Here is a 26,452-nt window from a genome sequence, read left to right as displayed (position 1 = left end):
GTGTATCCCACAAAGCTCCATCCTCTAGGTTTTCAAGATGGTGAGTTCAACTAAATCTAAAGGGAACAACATCATACACAGAGATCAAATATAAAAGATGGGTGTAGCCACGGTGACGTTGTCCACTGGCTGGTGGGAGCTCCGTCACTTACCTTTAAAACACAGTGGGAAAGGTCTGAAGATAGCAAATGTCTCAATTAGGCCTGTATCAAGGACCCCAGCTGTTACATGACGTTCAAATGTTGCTTTATTGTTTTCGACCTCACAGTGAGCTGGGTGTGTGTCCTCATGCCAGTGATACTGGTTCCCAGGATTTAAGCAAACGTAATTAGTGTGTGCAGTGGACCGAGGAAGGGTCAGTAAGCTGTGCAGAGCACTCCCAGAATCTAAAAGGATGAGATTATCCAATTAGCACACAAAATGTTTTAGAGCACCGATGAGGCAGATAAGTGTGTCTGTTTGGATTATCGATCAGGCTCATTGAAACAGTTCAGAGTTAAAGAAATGATAGAAGTTTTGATAGAGACACATTTATAACAGCTCAGTGCTGACGAGACCATCTGTTAGGTTTTGTATTGGTGATTGTTATTTATGCTTAGAAATATCTACTCATATATGCTTAGAGTTGTCATTTATGCGGTCACACTCTGACCACACACACACACACACACACACACACACACACACACACACACACACACAAAGGCAAGGTACTCTTTGTGTGTATGTATATGTCGTATGTTAATGAACCTATGCATATTCATGTAACCTCAATAAAAGAGCAGTGTTACGGGGGAGCGGACGAGAGCAACTGGGGTCAAGCGAAGGAACGGCGTTTGTCCGGTTCTCTCCCGTGCACGAGAAACATGAAGAACTTTGCCTACTCGTGTCTTGCTTGCTGTGTAATTATATTGTCTTCAACGTTCCAGCGAATAGGTTCAAGCTACAAACCTATCACCATCTGAGGAGGAGACGACGGCAGGTGGTTCTACTCTGCTGCCTTTGTGCCTCGGTGCAATCTGCTTTTTTTCAGTTGCCAAATTCATTGAAAAACAGAATTATTGTTGAATTATGAATTATTGAATTTGTTAGGCAAAGGCGGTGTTTTAAAGGTCTGTAGAAGGTTTGCAGCAGCTTCTCTGCCACGCCTCGAAAAATATGCTTGACTTGCAGCTTCTTCAGCTGGATGTTCGACTTTCTGCACATTTACTGTATCTGATAGATGGTAAATGGCCTGCATTTGTATAGCACTTTACTCAGTCCCTAAGGACCTTTACACTACATTCAGTCATCCACACACACACACACTGGTGATGGCAGCTACATTGTAGCCACAGCCACCCTGGGGCGCACTGACAGAGGCGAGGCTGCCGGACACTGGCGCCACCGGGCCCTCTGACCACCACCAGTAGGCAACGTCATCTTGCCCAAGGATATTTGGCATGCAGCCTGGAGGCAGCCTGGGATCGAACCACCGACCTTCTGGTTAGTGGCTGACCTGCTCTGCCACCTGAGCTACAGCCACCCCAGGAAAGTTTCTCAACACACACAAACAAAAGAAACAGTTTAGTAGCCTGAGACGAACTAGAACAGCAGAGCTTCATTCTGCTGTTTGATGAACATTTTACTTTATTTTTTTCCATTTTTAATGGTGAAAAAACAACATTTAAAGTGCAGGAACACCCGACTGACTCTGACTTTTTTCTACATGTCAGGTAACTGTTGTTGAGAAGGTCAGAGATCTTTACCCAGAATAGTTTTTGTCTGAAGAGCTCTGATCTGATAATGTGAGCTTTAATTTAAAGTTTATTCTCAGGTGGGATTTTTGCATTACGCTCCGCCTTTATCTTTTTATTCTGACTCTGCTAGAACAGCTTTGCATGAGTCCAATAATCATGACTTGGCTGCTCTACACTTTTGGCTCACGCTGTTGTCTCCTCAGCTTCTTCCTTCTCAGATTGTGCCCTCGATGCTCCTGCATTCAGTGCTCTCTGTCTCTGTCCCTGCACAGCTCTCTGACAGAGTGAGGAGGATCTTCAGCGTCCCTGGAGAGTAACATTTGCAGTGAGACCATGACTCTGGCAGGTAAATGCAGTCGCAGCACAAACCCGTTCACCTCACACGCCCTGCTCCTCTGCTTTAAACACTATACTGCGACCGATCTGTTCAAATATGAGCATGCAGTATTTGTGTCGTGCAGCGTGTCGTTATTATGTCCGCTGGTATGACATAACGAGCATGACTTACGTCGTCAGTCCTCGACTGCGTGCTCATGATTCAGCTTGATCTTCTGTGTGTGTCCTCAGCCTATAAAGAGAAGGTCAAAGAGCTCCCCCTGGTGTCTCTGTTCTGCTCATGCCTGAACCCACGCACTGCAGAAAACCCGACCTACAAGGCAGAAGGTAAAAAATCTCCTTTGCACGAGCACTGGTGTTTATTAGGGGTACAGTCGCTTATAAAAGACCGACAGCAGTCTCTGTGGCTGAAGTTTGATGCTCCTCAAACTTCAGCTCCTCTCTTCCTGTCTGTCTAAAACCAGCAACTTCAGCAACTACAGACAAACACAAGAACATCTCATCCACAGATGTCTCATTAGATCTGCAGTAAACCCAGGCCCACAGTCAGTGCTGACGCACGCTGATCCTTTTGTCCTAATTCTGGGTCTTTCTAAATAATCACCTTTGGAGCTAAAAGTGAGCAAGAAGCAGTTTTGTTTCCCTCTATCTAAATTAGAATCTTTTTAAAGTTATAACAGATCAGGAGTGACTGCAAACTGCAACTAAATTCTGAACATATAACTTATATTTCGGTCTTGGCGTCATTTCTACAGAGTGAAACACTTTCTGTGTTCTTCCTCCAGATCTCTGACTAAAGTAAAACATTCGATCTCAAAGTAAACCAGACTCTCCAAATCATTGACATTTTGCATTTCAGCCTAAGTTTATGCTCCAGCATTGCTCCAGCTGTCAGACGAGGTGTCCGAGTGGCCAAGGCGACGGACTGCTCATCCACTGTGCTCTGCACGCGTGGGTTTGAACCCCATCCTTCTTTCTTATCCAGCTCTTTGTACGTGTGCATAGTGACAATAAAATGTGTTTGCTGCTATTTAAGCGATAGATCTTGGATACTTCTTGGTACACAAGGAACCTTTATAATCTCTTTATTGATTTTAAATGTGTTTGGTGCAGCTGACCACGTCATACTTTTACAAACGTGAAAGTTTGAGTTTTGAGCACAGTCAGTGATCATTCAGCATCCAGGCCTCTTTCCTCCTTATTACAAAGTTCCCCGAGGCTCCGTCCCAGGAATATTTGATTTATGTTTATAGCAGCATCTCATTGTGTAATCATAAAGACACATTCCTCTATTTATGGCACCAACTCTAAACATCCAGCTATGATTTAACTGCCTTCCAAACCATTAAAGATCTGTGAAAAGACCGAACTGATTTTAAATGCAAAAAAATTACTGATTAACCCCCTAATATGTATGAAACTGTATAAATACTCAGACATTTAGCTTGATTCGGTTTTAAAGCACACGTTGACATTTCTTATTAAATAAAGTGAGTTCAGTCGGTCTGTTTACAGGGATCTCATTATAGACGACTGGTCTCTCTAACCTCGAGATACAGCACATTAGTCCAGCTTCAGTTGAATCATGGAGATGAACAAAACGCTGGCTTGCCTGTGAGGAAGGGTTTGTGTTTGTTTATTTAAATAGATATATATATTTAAAAGAAGCAAAAACAACCCTGCTGCTATCGTTCAGCCATCCTCCAGTACACAGAATAGACTCAAGATCTTTTTGTTCTTGTTCTTTTCTCTGAACGTGTTTCCATGTTTTAAAATATAACATGATGGCGATGTTAAAGACAAACAAAGATGAGGTCATGGATTCAGCTCTGACAGTAAATGCTGCTATCCACCAACACAGATGCAGTGGACTTGGCCTGGTGCGTCATCAAAGACGTAGAAGTTATCGAGCTGAACAAACGCGCATCGGGCCAGGCCTTCGAGGTCATCCTCAAGCCCCCGTCTTTTGATGGCTTGCCTGAACTCAATGCCTCCATGCCGCAGCGCCGCGACCCATCCCTGGAGGAGATCCAGAAGAAGTTAGAGGCGGCTGAGGAGAGGCGAAAGGTGAGGGAGCGGGCGCGTCATCTGAACCGCCAGAAAACATCCGCTGTTTGTGGCTCGTTCAGCCATTGTTAAACATCTGTTAGCACTCTTTGTGTGATTTATTGGAGAGACGGAAATAGGCTTAAAATGAATGAAGGGGAAGTGGGAGGGAGTATTGGAGTGAACGGAAAGAAGGAACTGAGCTGGGGGAGATGAAAAGAGGCAGATGAAAGAGCAGAGACAATCCTGTGAGGACACAAAGACAATGATTCATATTCATCCATCAGAGAGGATGATGGAGCGAGGGCAAGAGACAAACAGGGGAAAGGTGAGGAGAGTGAAAAGATTGTTAGAGATGGAAGAGCGCTCTCTGGAAACGAGGCAATTCCAATTTCTTTGGCTTTACTGGCTCACAGTGATCTAATGTATTAGTTATGAGGTTTGGCCCACCTGAGGACAAAGATTACAGGTGCTGACAACCGCACACATTTCAGTTTGTGTCTGCACCCTTCAACTAGAACATGTTTGACAGTTGAACTTTGTTGAAATAGGTGAAAACTGCAAACAGCCTGCTTATCACCTGCAGTCTGAGTATTGTGTAAAGGATGAGCAGCTGCCTTCACTTCTCCATCTTCCTCCAGTGCCAGGAGGCGGAGCTGCTGAAGCACCTGGCGGAGAAGAGAGAGCATGAGCGCGAGGTGATCCAGAAAGCTTTTGAGGAGAACAACAACTTCATCAAGAACGCCAAGGAGAAGCTGGAGCAGAAGATGGAGGCCAACAAGGAGAACAGGGAGGCTCTGCTGGCAGCCATGCTGGAGAGGCTGCAGGAGAAGGTAACGTGGCCACGATTAAGCCCCGAGCCTCCCGACCGTTAGAGGGGAGGTCTGCAAACTGATCTCAAACAATCATTGCTTTGTGTGGTTTCTCACACAGCAGACAGCCACAGAACACCAGGGTTCATCTCCCACGTGGGACCATTATTTTTGTTTGGGGGGGTTAGGTAAAAATCCAGTGCTGATAATGCTGAGCAAGGTTTTTGTGGTGCTGATGTGTCAGTGTAACATATGACATGTAGTAGTTCGACAGCATTGTCACAAATGTCATATTAATGTTACTTTTACGATACCAGGCCAACCATATGTTTTATATATGCACATGTATTTGTGCTTTAACTATGGAGGCAATCTGGCCCATCTTTGACTTTAGTAAAATAAAGCAGCATGAAAAGGTCGTTTATGTGTCTTTGTTCAAACAGAACACGTTTAACTTTGGAGAGACAAACTCTGCTGCTTCTCTTTTCATCCAGTCTTCATGATATCCTGGGATAACGTAGAAACTCCTTTTTACTTTGCTTTTGCAGACAGGAATCAGCTCCCTGCACACCTGTCAATCAGAAATAGCCACGCCCTTAACCTTAAGCCTGATCTGTATCCAGATGGATGAGCCTGACCCACCGTAGAGTTAATATGGCAGGGACCGTTTTTGTACTGGGCTGTAAACCTGCTGTTTGGTGCAGCGTAGTTGGACAGTTAAACGTGGGAGTCTGTGGGGAGGTTTGCTACATTATTGCAAACTGTCTTTTAAATTTGACTTTTGAATGTTTTTCTTCTTTTTCTCTTGCAAAAAAGGATTTATGCAAGCTTTGAAGTTAGAGGGCAGCAGTTTTATATTTTCTCACAGCCAGCTAATAGCTTCAGATGAAGTTACACTGATATTTGTCCATGTGTATCGCAGACTGTGAAAACGACTCTTTACTGTCTCGTGTGTTATTTCTGAACCCAAACTTGTTGCCAGGCAACTTGTTTTAGTCTAACACAGAGTGAACATCAACAAGTTCATGTTTTTACTGTTTCAGCTACAAAGTTACAGACATGAGAGACATATTGAGCAAAACGTCAAACACACACTGAGAGCTAAACACGAGTTTTTTGAGTGTAAATGAAGCGAAGCTTCAGCTGAACTTTCTCTTCTGGTTTGGCACTGCTCACAAACCTGATCAGCAACCATGAATATTAGTGCAATGAAATAAAGTTTTTTCAGTTCTTCCCCACTCGCTCTCATTCAAACCTTTACGCCGGCGTCTCCTTCATTAATGAAAATATCTTCCTAAATGATAATGGCACTCATGTTTCTGTGTCTGGCAGGACAAACATGCAGAGGAAGTGAGGAAGAACAAGGAGATGAAGGAGGAGGCCTGCCGGTAGACGAAAAAAAATAAAAAGGGGGAAAACAGTGCATTAAAAGAAGAACTCAACAGCAACTAGGGCAGATTTTGGTTTTCATATTTGATGTATGCTGCGATGATTCTGAGCAAGCTGTATAAAGTTTAGCCACTCTTGATGTTAAAATTTCTCTTTTTTCTAAAGGAACGTGGGAGGGTGGGGGGGGGGGACGTCGGCGCTAATGTTTTTTAAAGAGGAACAGCCATCCAATCATGACTGAGTAAAAAAAAGGAATTAGAGCTCCTGTTTTCTGTGTTCAGCATCAGGAGATGATTTTAGTGAAGCTGTGTTTTTTCTTGGCAACGCTTCCAGTTTGGCACAGCCAGAGACGCAGTTTCTCTCCAATTAGACTAAGTATGTGATCATTACCTCATAAAACCTGAAAATCTGTGATGTGCTTTATTCAGACTGGACACAGTAGTTTCAGAGCCTCACTCAGCCATAACCAACTCCACTCCACTGAAAACCAGGATTCATTAAATACACAGGACCAGCTTTAAATATGAAAACACAAAGTGATCTCGGTCCACATGCTCATACTTCTCACTGTTTCTTTCACTCCGTCTGGGGTTTGTCTGTGAATCTCACTAATGCTTTATGAATATGAAACAAATAACTGGGGGGGACTTTAGCTGTAGTGTAGTCGTAGATCAGTGACATGCATTTGAGTCTCTTAGAGTTAGAGCACTGATTGCACTCTTATTTCATTAAGCACAAGTCAAAGCACACACGGTATTCATACCAGAAGAGCAGTGAACATATACAGTAAAAACATTCACATTACGAGGAGGTGAAACAGTGACTGACTGCAGTTCACAGTTTGGACGTATTTCTGGCTTCGGTGGGTCGATTTGTGATCTGACCGACTTGCTTTGGTGTCTCTGATTGTTTATGGTTTTCACAGCAATTCCAACCTAAAACATTAAAATGGGGATCAAATGTGCTTAAGTGGTTTGGTCATGCTGATTTGATTGAAGTGTCTCAAATGTTTGCGCTGTAACGGGGGAGTCGTACATGGGCTTTGTACTTGCTGTAACTGTGTGTTGCTGTATATCTTCAAGGCTGGGTTGATTGTACCTATTTGGCATGATCAATAAAAGCAGCTTGGCTGAACTCGAACTTTCTCATAATTTTCAGATTTGATGGTGATATTTTTGACACTGATTTCCGTGACAGACAAACACTGGTAGCTGGGATATCACAGCACAATCACAATGATTGCCACTCTGTGTATTCAACTTGCAAAGCGACGTTGGTTCACCAGGGTGGTGATAAAATGGCCATAAGACATTCAGTCTGCTATCAGTTTGCAACTGCATGCAATCTGTAGAAAAACTAGGATGAAATGTGCCGAGACTTTGTCCCGGAATAAAAATGAGATGAGAAAATTCTGGAGAGACGAGATTCAATCGAATCAAATCAAGTCATGTAGAAAGGTGGGAGGAGTTTGGAAGTGATCCAATCAGAAGTAAGCTCCTCGTGTAGCAAAGTTTACCACGCACACCATTCAGTCCCTAGGAAACGGAGGTGGAAGTACAACTAGCTCTCATGCTCTATGTTTCTCCTGAAAAAGCATAAAAAATGTCGATGCCAAGGAGAAAGCAAAGAGTGGACACATCTCGCAACTGATGTCAAAGAAAATAAGACACTTTGTAAAACGTGTAGAGCAACTCTCGGTAAAAACACAAACTTTTATGTATTTATATTTTAGTCGACTGAATCAACTTCAGATTTAGTATTCGATAATCTTCAGCTGGCAAAAAATAGACTGACCCTAAATGAGTTTAGGTGCTTAAATTATGACTAAAACTACATCATAGTTTGGGGCAGGCAGAGATAAGCTGCTACCTACAAGGGAAAAAGCAGTCAAAGGTGTCTCCCAGGGGCTGGGGGTATTGCATAAGCACTTACTTGCAGAAAGGATGAGCTGGGATGAAGGTGGGTTGCAAGGCAGCTTGCAGATGGACATCGAGTGCCACTATAGTCAATTAATATTTAGCTTAAAATGAAAGTTACATGTATGTGAGTCTATAATATTTTACAAAAAAAGGAGCGACCAACAAAAAATAATGCTGTCATTAAAAATACTGTGAAATGCATTTATTAACATAAAGATAATTTGACCTGAGTTTATTATTTGTGTCACAGCTGATTCAGATGTTAAAGATACACATTTTTAATTATGAATTATAATGTTTACAATGAAATGAAAATTGTTCGTATAAAATGTAAAAAGCAAAATACCGAATTAGGAATAAAATAGGAACAAATATAAAAAAGACACATATCCACAAAATTAATATTATTTATCATGTACAAATAATGTCAACAACAATTCAAGGCTCACATTCTTTCGTCTACCATCTCTGATTAAAGTTACAATAAAGCCCTCGCGACCACAAGGGGGCAGACACACACTTTGCAGCTGTTTAAAGCTATCAGAGTCACAAAGCAAGCCCTACTGCTAACAGCTAAGACGGGGAAACGCAAGCACTAAAACATCACACAGGTCAAAAATGACTCTTTCATGTTACACATTTTACTTTCATATCTGAACCTGTTATAACTTAAAGCAAACTTGCAGAATGCAGGTTAGTACAGGGTAAAAACAGCGTGCTGAAAGAAATGCGTTCATCACAAGTCGTCGCCTTCCTACCCCTGAGGTATGACAGTGGGCCTCACACAGGTACAGCCAGCTGTGATCACCTCTGTCCCCAGTGTGAAGATGTACTGCTTCCTCGCCTTCCTCCCTTTTTTCTTAGACGGTTTGAGGACCCTGTGGTGATGCAGGAAAGAGTTGTAAATATATAACTGAAAGGTTACAGCCCCTTCGAGAGCACTGTGTTTGAAGGGGCTTTATATAATGTGGGGGAGATAAATGAAATGAAGGCTCTCAGTTTAATTCAGTTACACGTATTTTGCAAAGGCTGCAAGCTATGCAACGACTTTCTAAACATCTTTGTTTTGTCTTGAATGTGGTTTATATGGGAAACAACAGTGAAAAACCAGAACGTACATCTGTATGTATACTGTGGTTCTGCTTCTATAGAAATGCCTTTGACCTGCTAACTAACACATTACTGTACACAACCTGCACTGCGGTTTTTCAGGATGTTTGTGTTTTTATCACAGATTGCCACAAAGGATGGATCTGATTGGTTCTGCAGCATGACAACAGTGCCAAACAGCCCGGGTGATATGGAGCTATATTTGATGACAAAAGCACAAAATGGGACGGCCCTGATCACAACGTTACAGATTAGGCTGAAGAATCCACGTCGCCCACTCGTGGACCCTCTAAAACTGTGTTTATCAAACAGTGATACCTGGTGACTGCAGACTCATTTGATGGATCTTTTGGAAAATTGAGGAATATAGTTGATCTAAATACAAAACTTTAAAAAAACAAACAAAAAACCCTCAACATTATTCAGCTACCAGACGCCCACATTCATTCGCTGATGTTTGGGAAGAGGTCCGAGTGACAAACGTGTGAGAAAACAATCTTTAAAGACGTGTTGATGCTTATCCAGGCAAGGAAATCCCAAAATGTGGATTCTGTTCTGAGGAAGTTGGATGAGCGACGAAACGTCCGACTGAAAACGCGACGTCCAGATCAACACAAGCAGCTCTTTGGGATTTCTTTGAAGACTAGATTCAAAATGATTTATATTTCAGTTCATATCCACACAAAGTGTATTAAAATACTAAAAAATAGTTTTAAAAATAGTTTAATTAAAAAGTAAACTTAGTAAAAGTAAAGGAAAAATACCAAAGGGCTAATGACAGGGTATTAATTTATTATTATTAGTAGTAGTAGTATAAATTATTAAATATTGTAAATACTGTAATGTAAAGTATTTTTTAAAAGTAACGTTTAGTACTAAATAGTAAAAAAATATTTTTAATGCCACTCATGACAAAGTTTTGGAGAGAAAAAACCCTCAAAGCTAAATGTTGCGCATCACATTGTGACAAACAAACTAACCACAGAATTTATTGAACAACAAACGAATAACATTTGAAACAAAACGAGTCCTTTCTTTGAAAACTAAAGTCCGAGTGATCACCGCACACTAATTGAAAAACATTGGATACACTTTGTAACGTATCTACAGTTTTTGAATTTAGCTGATGATTTTAAAAAGTTTAAAATATTAAGAAAGAAATTGTGAGGAAGAAAATGTGGTCAGTCGGCATCGGCATGGAAACACCCAGCGGCTCCTGTTTTCTAGGTTAAGTGGAAAGACCTGCTGCTTCTTCCTGTTTGAGACCTGCGCAGTCATATCAGGACGTGAAGTACGGAGAGAAATGTCCAACAAGCGCCAGCGCCGTGTTTGTCTGTGACTGCGCTCCGTTGGTAGAACAGCTTTCACCGATGATGATGGTGAAAACTGTATCCCTGCACTGAGCTCCTACATTTCTGTGGCTGTTGTCTCTTTATGTACTTTGTGCTCAACGAGCTTCAATCTGGATTCTTTCTATTATCAGGGCTGTCTGCAAATGAACTGAAACTGAACACAAGAGCAATTCTAGCTGTTCTGATGAAAACAAAACCAAGTGCAAAGCGAGTATTTTCCACAGCAGCTCACCTGTGGAGGACCAGAACTTCGTACTTGATGGGTTTAGCCTCCAGGCCTCTATCCTCCCCTCCCCCCTGTGGACTCAGACAGCCAGTGGTGAGGCACTGGGCGTTTGAGATATGCTTGGGCAAACGAGAGTCCACGGACGAGTCACTGCGGACGGATGGGTCAGAGAAAAAACACTGTAACCTAAAGATTAACATGGCCCAGTGAAACATAGATGAATAACAGCAGGGTCTTACATGTACGTCCACGGTGACAGAGACATGTTGGCGATGCTTGAGGGAGATTTTGCGGTGAAGTGCGGCAGCACTGAAGGATCTATAACCAACCTCACACTGTTGCCCTTCAGTCCAGCTCTGGGCCCCAGCTTTGCTGAGACCGACTGGCTTTTCCTGGCGCCGTGCAGCAGGGGAGCCAAACTCAGGACCAGCAAAGCTCTCAACACCTAAGCAAGACAAGAGCGCGCAGGCCACAGCGTGTCAAAGTGCTTCATCAGCTAGAACACATGTGAGCAAAGAAAATAGAACTTTACGACTGCTGCCAGTTCCTAGTTGGCTGGATAATCAGTGAATAAATCCAAAAGGCATTTTGTTTTTAATCACTGCCGTGCGTTACAGATTAGGGAAAATGTCGGCATCCTGATTTTGGGACAGCGTCATGAAATAAGTGTTCAGAAATCAAATGTGCTACTTTTTTACATTACATTGTCTAAAAGTGGCTCTAATTTAATAATCACCGATAAAAGTTAAGGATAAAGCAGCTCGACTCACCAGCAGCATGACTGTGTTGCCTCAAAGCCCAGCGTAACTGTGAAGCCCTCCTGTGGTATCCTGTAACGTCTGCAGTCGAGCAGCGGTTATACGCCGGCACACTGAGTTGGTGTGCTGGCAACATGTGAGATGCATTTCCGCTCTGACTGTCACCGATTCTGAAGAAACGCGGCTGATATTCGAAAAGAGTTTTGTTTCCGTGCCGACTAACTGTGCGTGTTATGTGTGATTGTATCATGTAGCATATTTACTATGAAATCTTCAAAACTCTTAAGGTCTTTGGGGGTTTTTTTTCATTTGACCCCATTTTGACCTGCTACAGAAAGTATAATTGCCCTGCACAAACGTTCAATGTTGACACTTTCAGAAGGTGTCAGACAAAGGTGTGGAAGCTGTCCTGCACCCCTCCGTCGTTTTGAAGTTGTTGGGAAAATTATAATCTGCTTCACAGTTTCATCGGGGGAAATGTTCAGCAACAAACAAAATTAGCAGGGATTGATGTGAAAGTCAAATTCAAGGTGTAAAATGTGATACGGGTGTTCAAATGCAGTTGCAAGGAATTTCGTTTATCAAAAAGCAAAGTGAAATAGTGACAATTACTCTGTGTGTGTGTGTGTGTGTGTGTGTGTGTGTGTGTGTGTGTGTGTGTGTGCACATCCGCAGAGCTCTGATTATCTCGACTCACATCAAGTTGTAACTTTTATCACTTTAAGAAACAAACAGGAACAAACAAATTAAGCTGAACTGCATCAACTTTTTCTGTTTTTTCTGAAACATAGAAAATGGTACGCTAGTAACTACACCTACGCACAAACTCACTCTAAACAATGTAGGTCAAGGAAATGCTGACACAGCTTCTGGTAATGAATCAACATACTTCTTAAATGCAAGCCATGTGATAACATCTTCTCTCCTTGTGTAACATATATAGTGAAGTTAGGAGAAATGGTTTCTGAAGAACACCGAAGAAGCTTTCTTTCCAAGCTCTTTAGCTTTCATGTAAAGTGCTTTTAGAAGCCCCAGTTTGGCCCAGATAGCTCAGGTAAAAGCACAAAGCCATCTAAAATCAGGCAAACCAACAGTACTATAGAAACTCAACAATCAAACATGGGTTTTAAAAAACTTCATTTTTAAATAAAGAAGTTTCTTTCTGACTGAGAATGGCCGAGCTAAGATCCCGTTGGACTTCCAGATACAGACGGACAAACAGCTCTAGTGATAGATGTAGCAACACCAACTGATAGCAACATCGGGAAGAATGAACACGAGAAGCTGGAGAAGGACCGAGGGTGAAGGCAGCAGTGGTCTGCGTGGTAACTGGAGGCCTCGGTGCAGTGGCCCCAAAGTAGGCGAGCGGCTCCCGCAGATCCCAAAACCAAGATCTCCAGGAGAGCGCAGGCCCAGGAACGCCATATCTATAAAGTCCATTTATTGGCTGTCGTACCAATTTAAGAATTGTTGAGAGTTTTTGATACTACTTGATATTCATTAATTAAAGAGGAATAGTTAGCTTACCATAGCCTAGCATAAAGCTATGGCAAGCTATGGCAGTTCAAATCTGCCAAAACTGACATTCTGATTGTTTCATTTGTACATTAAGTATAAACAGTCCATGTTGAGGTAGGCTGTGTGTTTTAATGTGCTGTAAACTTCTTTAGCTGGATTAACTTGAGGACTTTCCCATTTCCAGTCTTTAAAACAAGCCAAGCTAAGCTAAACAAAGCTAACTAGCTTATATTTACAGCGGACACACCAGACGGACACTTGCTTTCTCAACTGACACACTATGAAAAAAATAACAACTTAATTATTATCCCATTGTGTCAAACTTTTCAATTAAAGCCAAGCTGAGTTCTCTAATGTTTCAAACCTTTAAAAATGAACCAAAGCCTGAGTGTCCCAAACACAGTGTTTTAGAGAGATATCAACTGAAGTGAAGTTATGGCCAGGCTGTTCACTTTATGGTGCAGTCGGCGAGTGTAGCCGTTTTTCCATATAAACAAACAATTTTAAAATGTTCTATTTTAATAATGTAACCACAGAGCGGGGAGTTAAAGGGAAGCACGCGCTCCCATTTACATGGGAGTTGGTGTAAATCAGGTTGAAACAAACGAGTGCCACAGTGTTAACAGCCTCACACTCACCATAAAAGACCTGATTCAAGTCTCAGTGGATTTAGGATGAACAGATTATTTCTTTTTGTATTGTTATGTTCTTTGAACAAGCATCACTTTCTTACTCAGACACAGCAGCCAAATGTATTTCTCAGTTATGGCGGGTTATGTAACAGTCAAACAGCATAATTATTCCCAAGTTCAAGATTATTTATTGATATGGCTTCTTTCACAAGTATGGCTCTGAAAGCTAGGGTAAAAAAAGTGAGTTAAAGGGAATTACAGAGCAGCGCTGAGCCGCTGATGGACTCGTGCAATGGAAACTGAAAACACGTCAATGAGGTCAACTAATGAATCCCACGCTTTTTATGTGAAATGAGGCGCTGGGTTTACCATAACCACAAAGCTGATACACGTAAAGTTTATATATAAATGATTTGATATCAGATTTATAAGAATGACACTGCAAAGTCATTTACAGTACTGTAAAACAAAGTCTTCAGCCCTAATGTATTTATATTTTCTATTTCTGAAGGTCTTTCAAAAAACTCTTTTCTCATTGGCTGATTTTATGTTTAATCCAGTCCTTGTAGAAATGAGAAGTATCCTAAAGTCACGTCCTTAACAGGAGAGACACCAGCAAAACATCCTTCAGCTGCTCAGAAATGCTCTCAGTGGGGTGGAGGCTCGCACGAAGCCGTTCTTGAGAAAGGAAGAAGCTGAGCTTCGCCAAATTACACAAAAACTGGGCGACAGGTCGTATGGAGGTTTGATCCAAAGCGCGATGTACGAGGAGATAAGGTCAGAGGTAAAACGGCGAGCGTCTGCAGCTGTGTGTAAAACACGGTCACACATCTGTGTCGTGCAGACAACGTCCCAAACACGATATTTCACACAGGAGTAAGAAATGTGCTCATACAAAATGCTGCACGCGTTTCCTTTTTCTCAAACTACAAAGAAGAAACATTAACACCATATTCGTGTTAATAAAGATTTCTCTGCTTCGATCTTTGGGGTTTTTGCAAACAGCACCCAAATCTGCTCTTTGCAGCCTGTGGTCTGCACACCAAACATGCTCCGATTAGCTTTACAGTTTCATTTCACCTGTACTTTTATTTTCTGTGTGGAAATACTCAGAGTAGACCAGGACAATATAAGATGCCAAACCCGGTACTGAATAATCGCCCCATTTAAAATAATATTTGTTACGATCGAACTGTGGCTGCAGCTGCGAGGAACGACGGCGACTGACACGTCACGGGCTGAATCGGGCGTAGGAGTTCAGACCTCAAGGCCCCGCGTCCTGGATGGTGGCAGAGAAACGAAACGCTGTTGCTGAGGCGGGTCGAGTTCACACTCTTATCTTCAGCACGATCGCAGCCGCAGTTCAGTTTATTCTCAGAGCAGTGATTGTGAGGCGCTGCCACATCTGACCTTTGGCAAACCTGAGAAACTGACACCAGCACATAACCAGAATGAAAAAGTGAGAAGGGTGAGGTTGAACGCCGACTTCCTAAACAGTTCTGAGGTCTGTGTCGACCGTGGGAGCTGCCACCCACACACACCGAGGTGTGGATTGATCGGGGATTTTAAAATGCTTCTTGTAAACACTTGTGTACCTGCAGGAGAGATTACCAGCACCACACATGCAGCCACTTCCCCCACGTGTGTGCACAGGTACGGCGCTTTCAGTCTTAAATCAAGAGCCTTTTTTCACACCAATGACATTTTATTATTTTTTTATATTTCACAACAGTTATTTAACAACACGTGTCAACTATATACAAGCCCAGAAGAGACAAACGCAGGTAAAAACCTTAGAGCGCCGGGAGCAGTGACCAAAGACGCTCTAAGGCAACGTTTCCACCACTGAACTGAAACAAGTGCAGGAAGTAATACGACTTTATCTTCATCCCAGTTTGCAGAGCCGAGCTGCTGAAACCAAAGCAAACGCGATGAGGCGACAGATGACGTGTCCGATGAACGCCGGGGGGCGCTATGATCCACGGCTTCTTAAAAGTCCAAGTAATTTTATTTCTGTCTCAAATGAGGAAGATGATGTCATCAGCCACCATGACTTGGTTGTCATCCTGCATGCGGGCCAAAGCGCCACGCACCTCGGCCTCTGCAAACGTATTCTGACGCTCCTTGTTGATGTCATCCATCAGCGCGCTCATCTTCACCGACTGAGCGTGAGCAGACTGGAACATGGCGAACAGCGACGACTTGAACTCCTTCAGCCTGGGGGAGGAAAGACAGGAAAGAAGCCGTGACATTTCAAAATAAAGGCGCACACACGCGCACGCACGCACACACACGCACGCACGCGCACGCACACGCACGCACACACACCTCTCTGCAGACAGCTCAGCATCTCCAGCCTGCAGCGAGGCATCCATGGGCTCGTCCTCTCTGGGCTTGGCTGGTTTCGGGGTGCCGGCCTGAACTGAAGAACAAACACCAAAGTGAGACCTGATGCAGAACCTAACATGAAGCCTGCTTAAACCTGAACCATGCAGAACTACACGCTCAAAGACTTTTCCCTACAGTGATGCAAATTCATAATGATATTGTTTTATTACACGGCAGCGATACTGACTTTGCCTTTTTAAAATGTAATGTAAATATACATGAGCCAAATTTGCTATTTTATAAGAGTCAAATTTAAAAAAAAAAAGTATATTAAACCTGCTTTTCTAGCTCAGTGCAGTGAACAGGAACATACTAGTACTGACAGTAATGTTGGCAACTTTATTATGGATGATGTGAAAGTTCATTTGGTCTGTAGCACCAAAGAGGCGACCGACTACACTGTGGCGTGACAACACATGATGCTCACTCTCAGGGACTTCCTGGTCTTCACTGAAGTCGTACGGACTGTAGGGCTCACTGCCCTGAGAGCCACGTCGCCCCCTGCAGGACACAAAGCATCAGTGCTGAAGCAAAGGCACCATTTTTTTAAAAAAAAGCTGTTTATCACATGGGGGGCTGGGTTCATGTGTCACTACCTCTTCCTCACAGCTCGCTGTGAACGCTGCGTGGGCATCTCCTCCTCCTCCGAATCAGAGTCGTGCTCCTGTCGTGAACGTTTCTTCTCCTTCTCCAAAACCTGTAGAGAGAAAAAACAATATGAATAAATTTGAACGGCAGAGGTCCTCGACCTCTCAGCTCAGGACGCAGAAACAACGCCGACCTTTTTAAAGTAGGCAAACTGGACGAGCTCCACTGCGACCTCCGAGTCCTGCAGCTCCACGGCTTTGCTCATGCGGGCCTTGGCGTGTGCCGTGGACAGACGGATCAGAGTCTCCAGAGTCCGGGCCGTCACCGGAGAGGTCTGTGGAGAGGAATGAGGATTAGCACTCGGGTCCTGACACATCAGGGCACATCTGCATCTCAGTGGGTTTAACCAGAACACAAACAGCAGCTTCTCAAGCAACCCGGAACATTTCAGATGTGCAAACAAGCTGCCTCCACTTTCTCAAACTTCAGGACTCCCGTGAACATTTCAGTCTGGGAAACCATCAGGTTTTACTACGTCACATGAGATTTGTCGGCTCACGCTCACCCTGGCCAGATCGGCGCCCAGCTGTTCCTGACTCCTCAGCCTCGAGTACTCCTCTGCGATGTGATTGGCCGCCTCCTCTGTGAGCACAGGAGTCACAGCCTTGGCGATGTGGATGTACTTCCTCATGAACTCCTTACTCACAATTTTATCCCTGAAACAAAGCAAACGTTTCTATTCTGTTGCAGTCGCACGTTATCAACACAGGAGACAAAGGCACGCTTGTGCTCTCAGACCTCTTCCTCTTGCTTCCGTGCAGCAGGTTGTTGTGCTTCTCGTAGATCTGCAGCTCCTCGTGCTCCTCGACCGCAGCGTCTGGATCGTCTGTCGCCAGGACGTCTACGGTCCCGCCCAAAGCCATGGCTGAAACACACAACGCGTTTGTTGTTTTAATAATCGGACAAAAACGGTCTCATCTCGCCGTCCTATTACGAGTGACGTACCGGCTCCCTCCTGTTCGCGGGGGTCACGGTAGCGGTGCATCCTGAGCACGTGGTCCGAGATCTCGCGATCCTGCTCGGGGTCCATCTGATCCAGCATGATGAAGAGGAGGTCAAAACGCGACAGCAGCGAATCCTGGAGGCCGATGTTGTCCATGGGGGTTTTATACTGATCGTACTGCAGAAAGGGACAAGCAGAGTTTTCTTTAAAGGTCTCGTCCAAAATCAACTAGCAGGCAGAGACAGATGTGGGTGTGGTCACGCACTCGGCCGTAGACGGGGTTGGCAGCAGCCAGTACGGAGCAGCGGGCATTGAGACGGGCGTGGATACCGGCCTTGGCGATTGTGACGCGGCCCTGCTCCATCACCTCGTGGATGGCTGTGCGGTCCATGTCGGACATCTTGTCGAACTCGTCGATGCACACCACGCCGCGGTCAGCCAGCACCATGGCCCCAGCCTCTAGACGACGCTCGCCTGGCGGAGGACAAATGTTGGTATTGAGCAGGAAGAAATGCACTTACAGCAGGTGTGTAACACTTGAATGCCGACGTTTGAACAGACCGATCACGTGGCGTACGTGTTTTAACACCTTTATTCTAACCTTCAAATACATCAGTGACAACTGAGTCCACTCAAATCAACAAGCAGCCGGCGTTAGCAGACCCAGCGGGAGGCTTTAATACCAGTTAATGTTTTTAAATGAATTGATCCCCGTTTCTGTCTCATGTTTCTAGCTCATGCTAGCAGAGACCAACAGTTAGCTAACAGCACATTGCTCGTGCCGCATCCATCGTCGCTACAACAGGCGACACGAAGCAAAGATGTCAAACGCTTTCTGACTACAGTGAGACCTGACACGGTGGAGGCTCGCTGCAGCGTAGCCATGCTGGCTGCAGTCACACAGAGGTCCTTCACTTGTTTAGGCTAAACAAATTCGGGGGACATTCGTTACCCGTCTCCTGGTCCGTGGTGACGGCGGCGGTCAGACCCACACCAGATGAACCTCGTCCAGTCGTGGGTATAGCTCGGGGTGCTGTGTGGAGAACGTAACGCAGGAGCTGGGATTTGGCCACCGATGGGTCGCCTGGGAAACACGAACACACCATTAACCCCCCCATCAGAACTGAACCACCATCATGTCCACGTGTGAGTCCTTGAGCTTGTCAGCACAGTCGTTCAGGTAGCCGTTCCCTGTGGTGCAGCACAAGGAACAAGTGTAGGTCCCTTTTCACTGGTGTCTCTCTCACAGATACTGATTTATGGCACAAACACATTTTATTGTTCAGTGCTGCATTCGTGAGGTTTACCTCTGCCTTGTGTCCATGAATGTAAAGCTTGTAGCCAGAAATTTAGAACAATCTGAGTCACCATGAAAGTGAGTCCTGACTTAAAGCAACGCTCTCACTCTTCCACACTCGAGAGCTACAACTCCAAGAGCTAGGACGACGCCCTCATACCGATGAGCAGGATGTTGATGTCTCCTCTGATTCGCGAGCCGTTCTCGAGGACCTTCTCCACGCCTCCCAGCAACATGCAGAGGATGGCCTTCTTGATGTACTCGTGGCCGTGGATACTGGGAGCCAAGGAACGAGCGAGCTGATCGAACACATCCTACAAAGGACGAAGATTTAAAGGGTTTAGTTTCACATTTAGGATTACGCCTCCACGTGTGAGAAGGCAGCGAGATGACTCACTTTGGAACGAGTCTGACTGAAGTTCCTGATTTTGGCCACGTCGTCAGCAGTAAAGCACGGCGACACCTCCTTGGTCATTTGTTTGATGTGGCAGGCGATCATGATGGTCCTTTGAGTTAAAGAGAAGGGAGGGGTTAGAAGCAGAGATGGCACGATACCACTTTTTTATGTCCGATATCATAAATTTGGATATCTGCCGATACCGATATGAATCCGATATAGTGTGTTTTTAATCAATAAAACTGTTTTTTAATATCTTGCTGCATTTTGTATAAGTTCATACTCAAGTTTAAAAAAACAAAACACTAAAGCTATTCTGTTATACCTGTATGCAAAAAATACACTGCACCCAAAACATTTCATAGTTCAGCAACACTGATCAATCTGATAAACTCAAACCTGCAACATCCTCCTATTCTGGTGTTTTAAAGAGTACTTAGCAGAAATATTAAGCAACCTGACTAATAGGGCTGCAAACTCCCAGCAAAAAAGAAAAAAGGGAACCACCCCTCACCCTCCACCTCATGATGCTTAATCGATGTAATCAACTTTAATTTGACGCAGTGTGAAAAAAAAAATGCACAGAATTAAATTATTTTTCAAGAAATATTAAATAGATTCAACATCTTTCTTCAACAGAACTGCACAGATGGTTCCCAAAGGAAAAAGTACTATAGCTTACTAGAGTATATTAGACTTAATAGTTACTATATACAATAATGGACTTTATACATTTTACATCAGATTAAAACTTTGGGTGTAAGATTCAGATAATTATTAAAAGCTCAACATTTTAAATGAGAATAAGAAAGAAAAGTATGTCTTTGTGCCCCCTTCTCCCTGTTCATGCCCTATCGGCCCCCCTGGCTAAACTTTGCTAGATCCGCCCCTGCACAGTTACCAGCGTCAGCTACGTAGAAAAAGATCCTCGAGTAGAAAGTAAGATTAAATAAATTCTAACAACAGCTTATCAAGCTTAAACGTGCTGCTGTTGCTCAGCTGCTGGTTTCCTCTTTCTGGTGCAAAGTGGGTCAAAAACAAACAAGAGAGACGATCAGCTGATCATTGATCAGTTTCATGATTGAAGTAGCAGCAGGAGAGGGAGAGAGGCAGTCGCTCCATATATCGCTTGTTAAGCTTAACATGCGAATGCTTTACAAACATTCAGAGATGGACTTACACACTTGCTTTACTTCTCTCTGGGATCACTTGCTCGGAGATGAAATGCCGGGTTGCTAGCGAAGCTCCAAATGCTATCCAGACCACCGACAGGTCTCGCACGCCACAGCCGCTCTATCACATGATGCATACTGCTGCGACGTGCTACGGTTATGAGCCGAGTTACGGCGCGTTGCAAGTTTTGTGAGGTGCTTGTTTGATATTTAATGGATCGAATTACATTTTTTATTTCTCTCCGATATCCGATCCAGTCACTTAGGTCAGTATTGGACCGACACGTAATATCGGATCGGTCCATCTTTAGTTAGAAGACAAATGGTAGGCAAGTGAGGTAAACCCGTTAAACCCCAGTTAGCATTTTATTCCAGCTGACCTGAACGTGCCAGAGGTGAATCCTCCCTTCTTGCCAGGCAGACAGCGGTACGTCCCAACCACCTGCACCCGGTCTCCTGGTTTGACTGCATCCACCAGGTCGTTGTCCAAAATGATGTCCACAGAGCGCGGAAGTTGGCCAGCAGGAGCTTTCTCAGGCATCTCCTGCACTGTGATGGTTTGGTGGTCCTTGTAGATGGACAGCCCAAACTCCGTCTCCAGAGGATTGTTCTCTTCGTCCTATTTCGAGTCAAACAGGACACAAGATAAATGCGTAAGTATAAAGACAGCAGTCACACCCAAGTCTACAGAGAATGAGGCGCATTTACCTTGGTGGGGTAAATGGCACTGGAGGGGAAGGCATCCAGGGAGGTCAGGTCCGTGTACTTCCTCTCCATCGTCTTCTTAGTGGCTGGACAGTAGTGAACGCTGCGCACTACTTTGGGACGGACGAGGGAACCTACAGGGACGAAGCAAACAGGAGGCATTGGCATTCCACACACTTTGATACAGACTTTGTAACACTTAAAGATTACACGAATAAATAAAGACAATATACTCACACTTTGTAATGATGCCCTCCACACAAACCATGCTGCCCAGCAGTCGGGAGGTGAGCGTTCGGGGGGAGACATGCTTGGATCCAAAGCTCCCCTCCAGGCCGATGAAGAACTCCTCGTACTGCTTAGCGTAGGTGCCGTCAACAGAGGCCACCAGGTCCTTCAGGGCCCGCTGGAAGGCCAGCAGCTCTTCAAAGGCATTGTTCATCAGTCTGCAAAGTCAAACCATGGATTTTATTATCAAGGCTTTTCGCGTGTTTTCAAGGGCTATGACATCCTGAGAAACACAAGTCGAGTTTTCCACCCAAAGTGCAGCTTCACACAGATTTTTTTTTTACTTACTCAGTATGGAAACAGGAGTCGAGCTCAAAGGTTCGACAACAGGAAGAAGAATGTGTATGAATCAAGTCTGGTTTTGGACAAAGTAAAGCTGCGTTAAACCTGTATTCTTTCTGCTGGCCAGTAGGGGGCGTTGATCCTTCAGGTCTCAGAAATAAAGTTTCTTAGTATTGAACTGTATGGCAAACAGCACTTTGACTTCAGTATACACTTCCCTGCTGCTTGTTTCAAGTTATACTGAGCACAAAATCATGATCATTTTGTAAATCATGGTCCCATCAAAGGCTGAATTAACCTGGATGTGTGTCTAAGAGGTCACCAGTCTCTGAGCATCCCTCAGTTTTTCCAGCCAGATTCAGCCTTCGCTCCTTATAACAAGTTTCAAAACAAGATAAGTGAAGCTCAGTCTGAGCCTGGGTGATGGCTACAGCCATCTTTACATACAGTCTGTGTGAGTTTGAAACCTGTCGAGTTTCTAAGTAAGCCTAAGCAGGAAGAGAAAAACTGAGCATGCGTTTCCGTCTAAATATTTATTTTTTAAAAAACAGTAAAGATTAATGGAACCATTCAACATAACACTTTGTAGGGACCTCACAATGTTGTAGGGAGACATTTCAAAACCTTTTCGTGGTAATAACTCAGTAACACTGCTCTCTGTATCGGAGCAGTAGGTTTGTGTAAGTATCTTAAGCAATAAGGTAAGCATGGGGGGGTCAAGCAGTCCTGCGTGTGCGGCCCAGCACAGCTTCGTGTGCGGCATCAGCCAGTTTTCCTGTCTTACTTTGCAGCTCGGGCCTCGTTGCGTCTCCTCAGGTCGTTGATGTTGACGATGAGCCGAGCCTTATTCTCGCTGATCATGTCCCGGACTTTGCTCTGATAGATGCCCTGGTCTTGCTGCAGGTATGCACAGAAGAAACGGGCACACGTTTGATGACGTCGCTTAGCGACTAAAATTACGAGCATGACTGAAAAACATCAACTTTGAAAGCACACTTTTTATACCTAATATCTGCAATCTGACAGCAGCATTATTTTTTTCTGTAATATACAAAATTACAGCTCTTTTGTTGTGACCGCATGGTTTGTCATCTGAGCTCCAAACAAAGACTTTAAGCGAATTTAAAAAAACAGACTTACGTCGTCGTCCAGAAAGTCCAGGTAGTCCCTCTGAGCCTCCCTCATCTCCCGGTCATCTCCCACGTCGGTTGCCATTATGCGCGCTTTGTTATTGTTACTGAAAAGTCGGTAAAATGCCGCACAGCCTTCCGCTCCGAGTGCTCCGCTCCAGTCAAGCCGCACAACTGAAGGGTTTTCGCGCCACTACGTGCCGCCCGCGAGCTCAGCGTGACACGCGATTGGTCAATTCGGCACGCACCGCTTTACATAGTCGGCGGGTAAACGTGCAACTGTCCAATGCGGGCCTCGTGTTACCACGTGACTCCGCCCCCCTGAGAAACTCCCGCGAAAACCCATCAGGAAGTGGCAGGCTGTTAAAAATGAACAAAATGATTTTTTCATGTTTGCCCAGCAGATGGCGACATAGACACATGTTTACATTTTTTAGTGGGACTTTTGCATTTATTTGAAGCTTTTAAGAGAAAGCTGTTAGTGTCAAATATATAAACAGTAATAAGAAAACATAGCAAGACTTTTAAGAAGAAGAACGACAAATGGAGCATGCATGTGTTCTTTCAAATTAAAGTTACATTTTACTCTTCCACTGATAAACATTAAGCATCATTTCAGACAATCTGCATTTAATTAAAAGTTTTCATATAAAATAAGACTGAAAATGAACAATAATAACTTGCATACATACTGTGTACTATAATAATAAATAGTAATATACTATTTTCAGTATTTTATTTTTTATTTTTATGTGGACATCTGTGCTTTGACCAAACATTATAGACTTCAAGGAACTTGATGATTTTCATGATCTGGAGTTTACATTTTGGAAAAATTCATTAGTTCCAATTAGAGATGGCACGATACCACTTTTTTATGTCCGATACCGATATCATAAATTTGGATATCGGCCGATACCGATATGAATCTGATATAGTGTGATTTTAATCAATAAAACTGTTTTTTTTTTTTAATATCTTGCTTTTGTATAAGTTCATACTCAAGTTTAAAAAAACAAAACAAAACACTAAAGCTATTCTGTTATACCTGTATGCAAAAAATACACTGCACCCAAAATATTTCATAGTTCAGCAACACTGATCAATCTAATAAACTTAAACCTACTACATCGTCCTTATTCTGGTGTTTTAAAGAGTACTTAGCAGAAATATTAAGCAACTTAACTAATAGGTTTGCAAACTCCCAGCAAAAAAAAAAAAAAAAAGGGAACCACCCTCCACCTCATGATGCTTAATCGATGTAATCAACTTTAATTTGATGCATGTGAAAAAAAAAATGCACAGAAATAAATTATTTTTCAAGAATAATTAAATAGATTCAACATCTTTCTTCAACAGAACTGCACAGATGGTTCCCAAAGGAAAAAGTACTATAGCTTACTAGGGTATATTAGACTTAACAGTTACTATATACAGTAATGGACTTCTATACATTTTATATACAAGGTTAATGTCTTTACCAGTTGTTTTGCCTGCTAGTTTTTACAAATACCTTCTAATCTGCACTGCTTTGCATTTCAGGTGTGAATAACATGTTTTATCTATCATCACAGACAGTTTTATGTCTTTCATCAGCATCAACACCCATTTAAGTCCTTTAAATGTAATTTCACCTGCTATATTTGGTCCACTCTGCAATCACGAATATCTCATCGGTATTATAATCAGAATAATTACTTTTTCCTTTTTTTAATCTGAATGCTGGCATCATGCACTGACTAATAGGTTCCCAAAAGATTATCCTATATTTGGATCATGCTATTTTAATTCTTCTCCTGTGATCATCATTTCCTCACCAAAATCATTTACTGTTTCTAAAGGGTTGAAATTTCGCAGGAATCATTTTAGTGTCAAATTACCAAAGTGTGGCCAGAAACCAAAAACATGTTTGTGGGGCACGAGGACGACACATCAAGCCAACAAATTCTGAGCATCACGCATGTCATTTCTGCAGAATTCTTCATCTTTTTCATTTAATATTATCCCTCTAGTGTAAATGTGGGCGTGATTCCCTGTTCTGTCCTATTTTTTGATTGCTTGGTTTTCAGTGAGTTTATAATTCCATCTCATAGCCGGCTGTTTTGTGTCTTTTGTCTGGGGAACTTACCAAATGTTGATCTGTCACTTATCTCAGGAGGGCTGAGGTACAGCAGACAGTTGTGTGTTTGGGGACGAGGTTTAGGGATCATGCACGTCTCATTTGTATTGTAAAGGCTGAACACAACATTAGCTTAGGAGTAGTTAGCAATAACACTGAAATACTTCCTTTCTATGGATGCCTTTTTTGCCCGGTGTTGAATGACCTCTGACCTAAACTGAGGTGAGTCAGGCCTGCAGTTCTTTAGATGTTTTTTTGGTTCTTTTGTGACCTCCTGGATGAGTCGCTGATGCTCTTGGAGCAACTTTGGTAGGTGGGCCACTCCTGGCCACTGTTTATAGTTTTCTCCATTTGGATTTAATGACCTTCACTGTGGTTCTCTGGAGTCCCAAAGCCTTAGAAAATGCTTTTTAACCTTTGCGTGTTAATGACTTTCTTTAGGTGATGGCTTGACGTGGGTTTTGTTTGGTTTGGTTTTGATATCTTTTATCCTATTTCACTTTGTAAGATAGGTTCTGTTTAAGTGATTTCTTCGACAGGTCTGGCAGTAGGGCTGGGTCACCTGCTAGTCAGGCTTGGGTGTGGTTAACGAGAGTGAACTCACCGAGGGGCACTTAGTTTTTAATAAAGGGCAGGTTTGGATAGCATTTTGTTTCTGCTTAATAAATGAAATCATCATTTATAAACTGCATTCTGTATTTGGCCATCTATGTCTAATATTAGTTTGATGATCTCAAACGTGACAAAAATGCAAACACGAATCAGGGAGGGAGCAAAAACGTTTTCACAGCACTGACTGTAATCCCTGGAACTTCACACCTGTGCTCCGAGGCATAGGTGTGGAAAATGTTGCTATAACCGATTCAGCATGATCACATGTAGGACAAAGATTTAACGTGAGTGCAACTAGGGAAGTCAGACCACAACCTGGTTTACCTACAGCCACAATACACACCCCTCGTCCAAAGGCAGCCTGTCACAACGCGCTCCATCCGGAGATGGACCCCAGAAAAGGAGGATGCTCTGAGAGACTGCTATGACACCACAGACTGGGATGTGCTCCTGAGCCCACATGGTGAGGACATAGAGGGGGCGACACACTGTCTTACAGACTACCTCAACTTTTGTGTGGACACGGTCGCCCCTGCTAAGACGGTACGGTGTTATCCTAAAAACAAACCGTGGGTAACACAGGAAGTCAGAGCTGTCCTCAACATGAAGAAGAAGGCTTTCAGGAGCAAAGTGA

General features: G+C 43.4%; 3 protein-coding genes across 4 annotated transcripts; 1 reads left to right on the top strand and 2 right to left on the bottom strand.

Annotated features, from left to right (window-relative positions):
- Positions 1–2,072: 2,072 nt before the first annotated feature.
- On the top strand, positions 2,073–6,325 carry stmn4 (stathmin-like 4). Of its 2 annotated transcripts, none has more exons than XM_085371932.1 (5): positions 2,073–2,085; positions 2,316–2,402; positions 3,937–4,142; positions 4,763–4,954; positions 6,266–6,325. In XM_085371932.1, exons 1-5 carry the CDS (start codon positions 2,073–2,075, stop codon positions 6,323–6,325), a joined length of 558 nt encoding a protein of 185 aa, XP_085228058.1. The 2 variants fall into 2 exon arrangements, with proteins under 2 accessions (XP_085228058.1, XP_085228057.1); XM_085371931.1 differs by having other exon boundaries at positions 2,307–2,402.
- A 2,670-nt stretch (positions 6,326–8,995) lies between these two features.
- On the bottom strand, positions 8,996–11,708 carry il17a/f3 (interleukin 17a/f3). The gene is made up of 4 exons (XM_085373092.1): positions 11,700–11,708; positions 11,169–11,374; positions 10,936–11,079; positions 8,996–9,119 (listed from the first exon to the last, which is right to left on the bottom strand). The coding sequence occupies exons 1-4, from the start codon at positions 11,706–11,708 to the stop codon at positions 8,996–8,998; spliced, it is 483 nt and encodes a 160-aa protein (XP_085229218.1).
- A 4,147-nt stretch (positions 11,709–15,855) lies between these two features.
- mcm3 (minichromosome maintenance complex component 3) lies at positions 15,856–23,172 on the bottom strand. The gene is made up of 17 exons (XM_085372599.1): positions 23,098–23,172; positions 22,742–22,854; positions 21,625–21,833; positions 21,391–21,521; positions 21,063–21,301; positions 19,511–19,619; positions 19,274–19,427; positions 18,769–18,900; positions 18,082–18,290; positions 17,819–17,993; positions 17,612–17,738; positions 17,379–17,529; positions 17,007–17,147; positions 16,822–16,922; positions 16,653–16,726; positions 16,166–16,259; positions 15,856–16,054 (listed from the first exon to the last, which is right to left on the bottom strand). Exons 1-17 carry the CDS (start codon positions 23,170–23,172, stop codon positions 15,856–15,858), a joined length of 2,433 nt encoding a protein of 810 aa, XP_085228725.1.
- Positions 23,173–26,452: the final 3,280 nt, after the last annotated feature.

Source organism: Diplotaxodon limnothrissa, linkage group LG15 (genome assembly GCF_057381915.1).
Source record: "Diplotaxodon limnothrissa isolate DT_005_m linkage group LG15, D_limnothrissa_male_GT1.1, whole genome shotgun sequence".
Lineage (NCBI taxonomy): Eukaryota > Metazoa > Chordata > Actinopteri > Cichliformes > Cichlidae > Diplotaxodon > Diplotaxodon limnothrissa.
Note: the sequence above shows the minus strand (reverse complement) of the source record. Positions and strands in the feature narration are given on the sequence as shown.

Excerpts from the sequence above, each read along its gene's own strand:
- stmn4 (XM_085371931.1), top strand. Across the intron at positions 2,403-3,936 it reads CCCGACCTACAAGGCAGAAG|ATGCAGTGGACTTGGCCTGG; the intron begins GTAAAAAATCTC and ends CCACCAACACAG. Across the intron at positions 4,955-6,265 it reads TGGAGAGGCTGCAGGAGAAG|GACAAACATGCAGAGGAAGT; the intron begins GTAACGTGGCCA and ends TGTGTCTGGCAG.
- il17a/f3 (XM_085373092.1), bottom strand. Across the intron at positions 11,080-11,168 it reads CTGTCACCGTGGACGTACAT|TGACTCGTCCGTGGACTCTC; the intron begins GTAAGACCCTGC and ends ATCCGTCCGCAG. Across the intron at positions 9,120-10,935 it reads GAAGTTCTGGTCCTCCACAG|GGTCCTCAAACCGTCTAAGA; the intron begins GTGAGCTGCTGT and ends GCATCACCACAG.
- mcm3 (XM_085372599.1), bottom strand. The coding sequence starts at position 23,172 with ATGGCAACCGACGTGGGAGATGACCGGGAGATGAGGGAGGCTCAGAGG. Across the intron at positions 18,901-19,273 it reads CATCAACATCCTGCTCATCG|GCGACCCATCGGTGGCCAAA; the intron begins GTATGAGGGCGT and ends CGTGTTTCCCAG. Across the intron at positions 17,148-17,378 it reads TGGGCGCCGATCTGGCCAGG|ACCTCTCCGGTGACGGCCCG; the intron begins GTGAGCGTGAGC and ends TCCTCTCCACAG.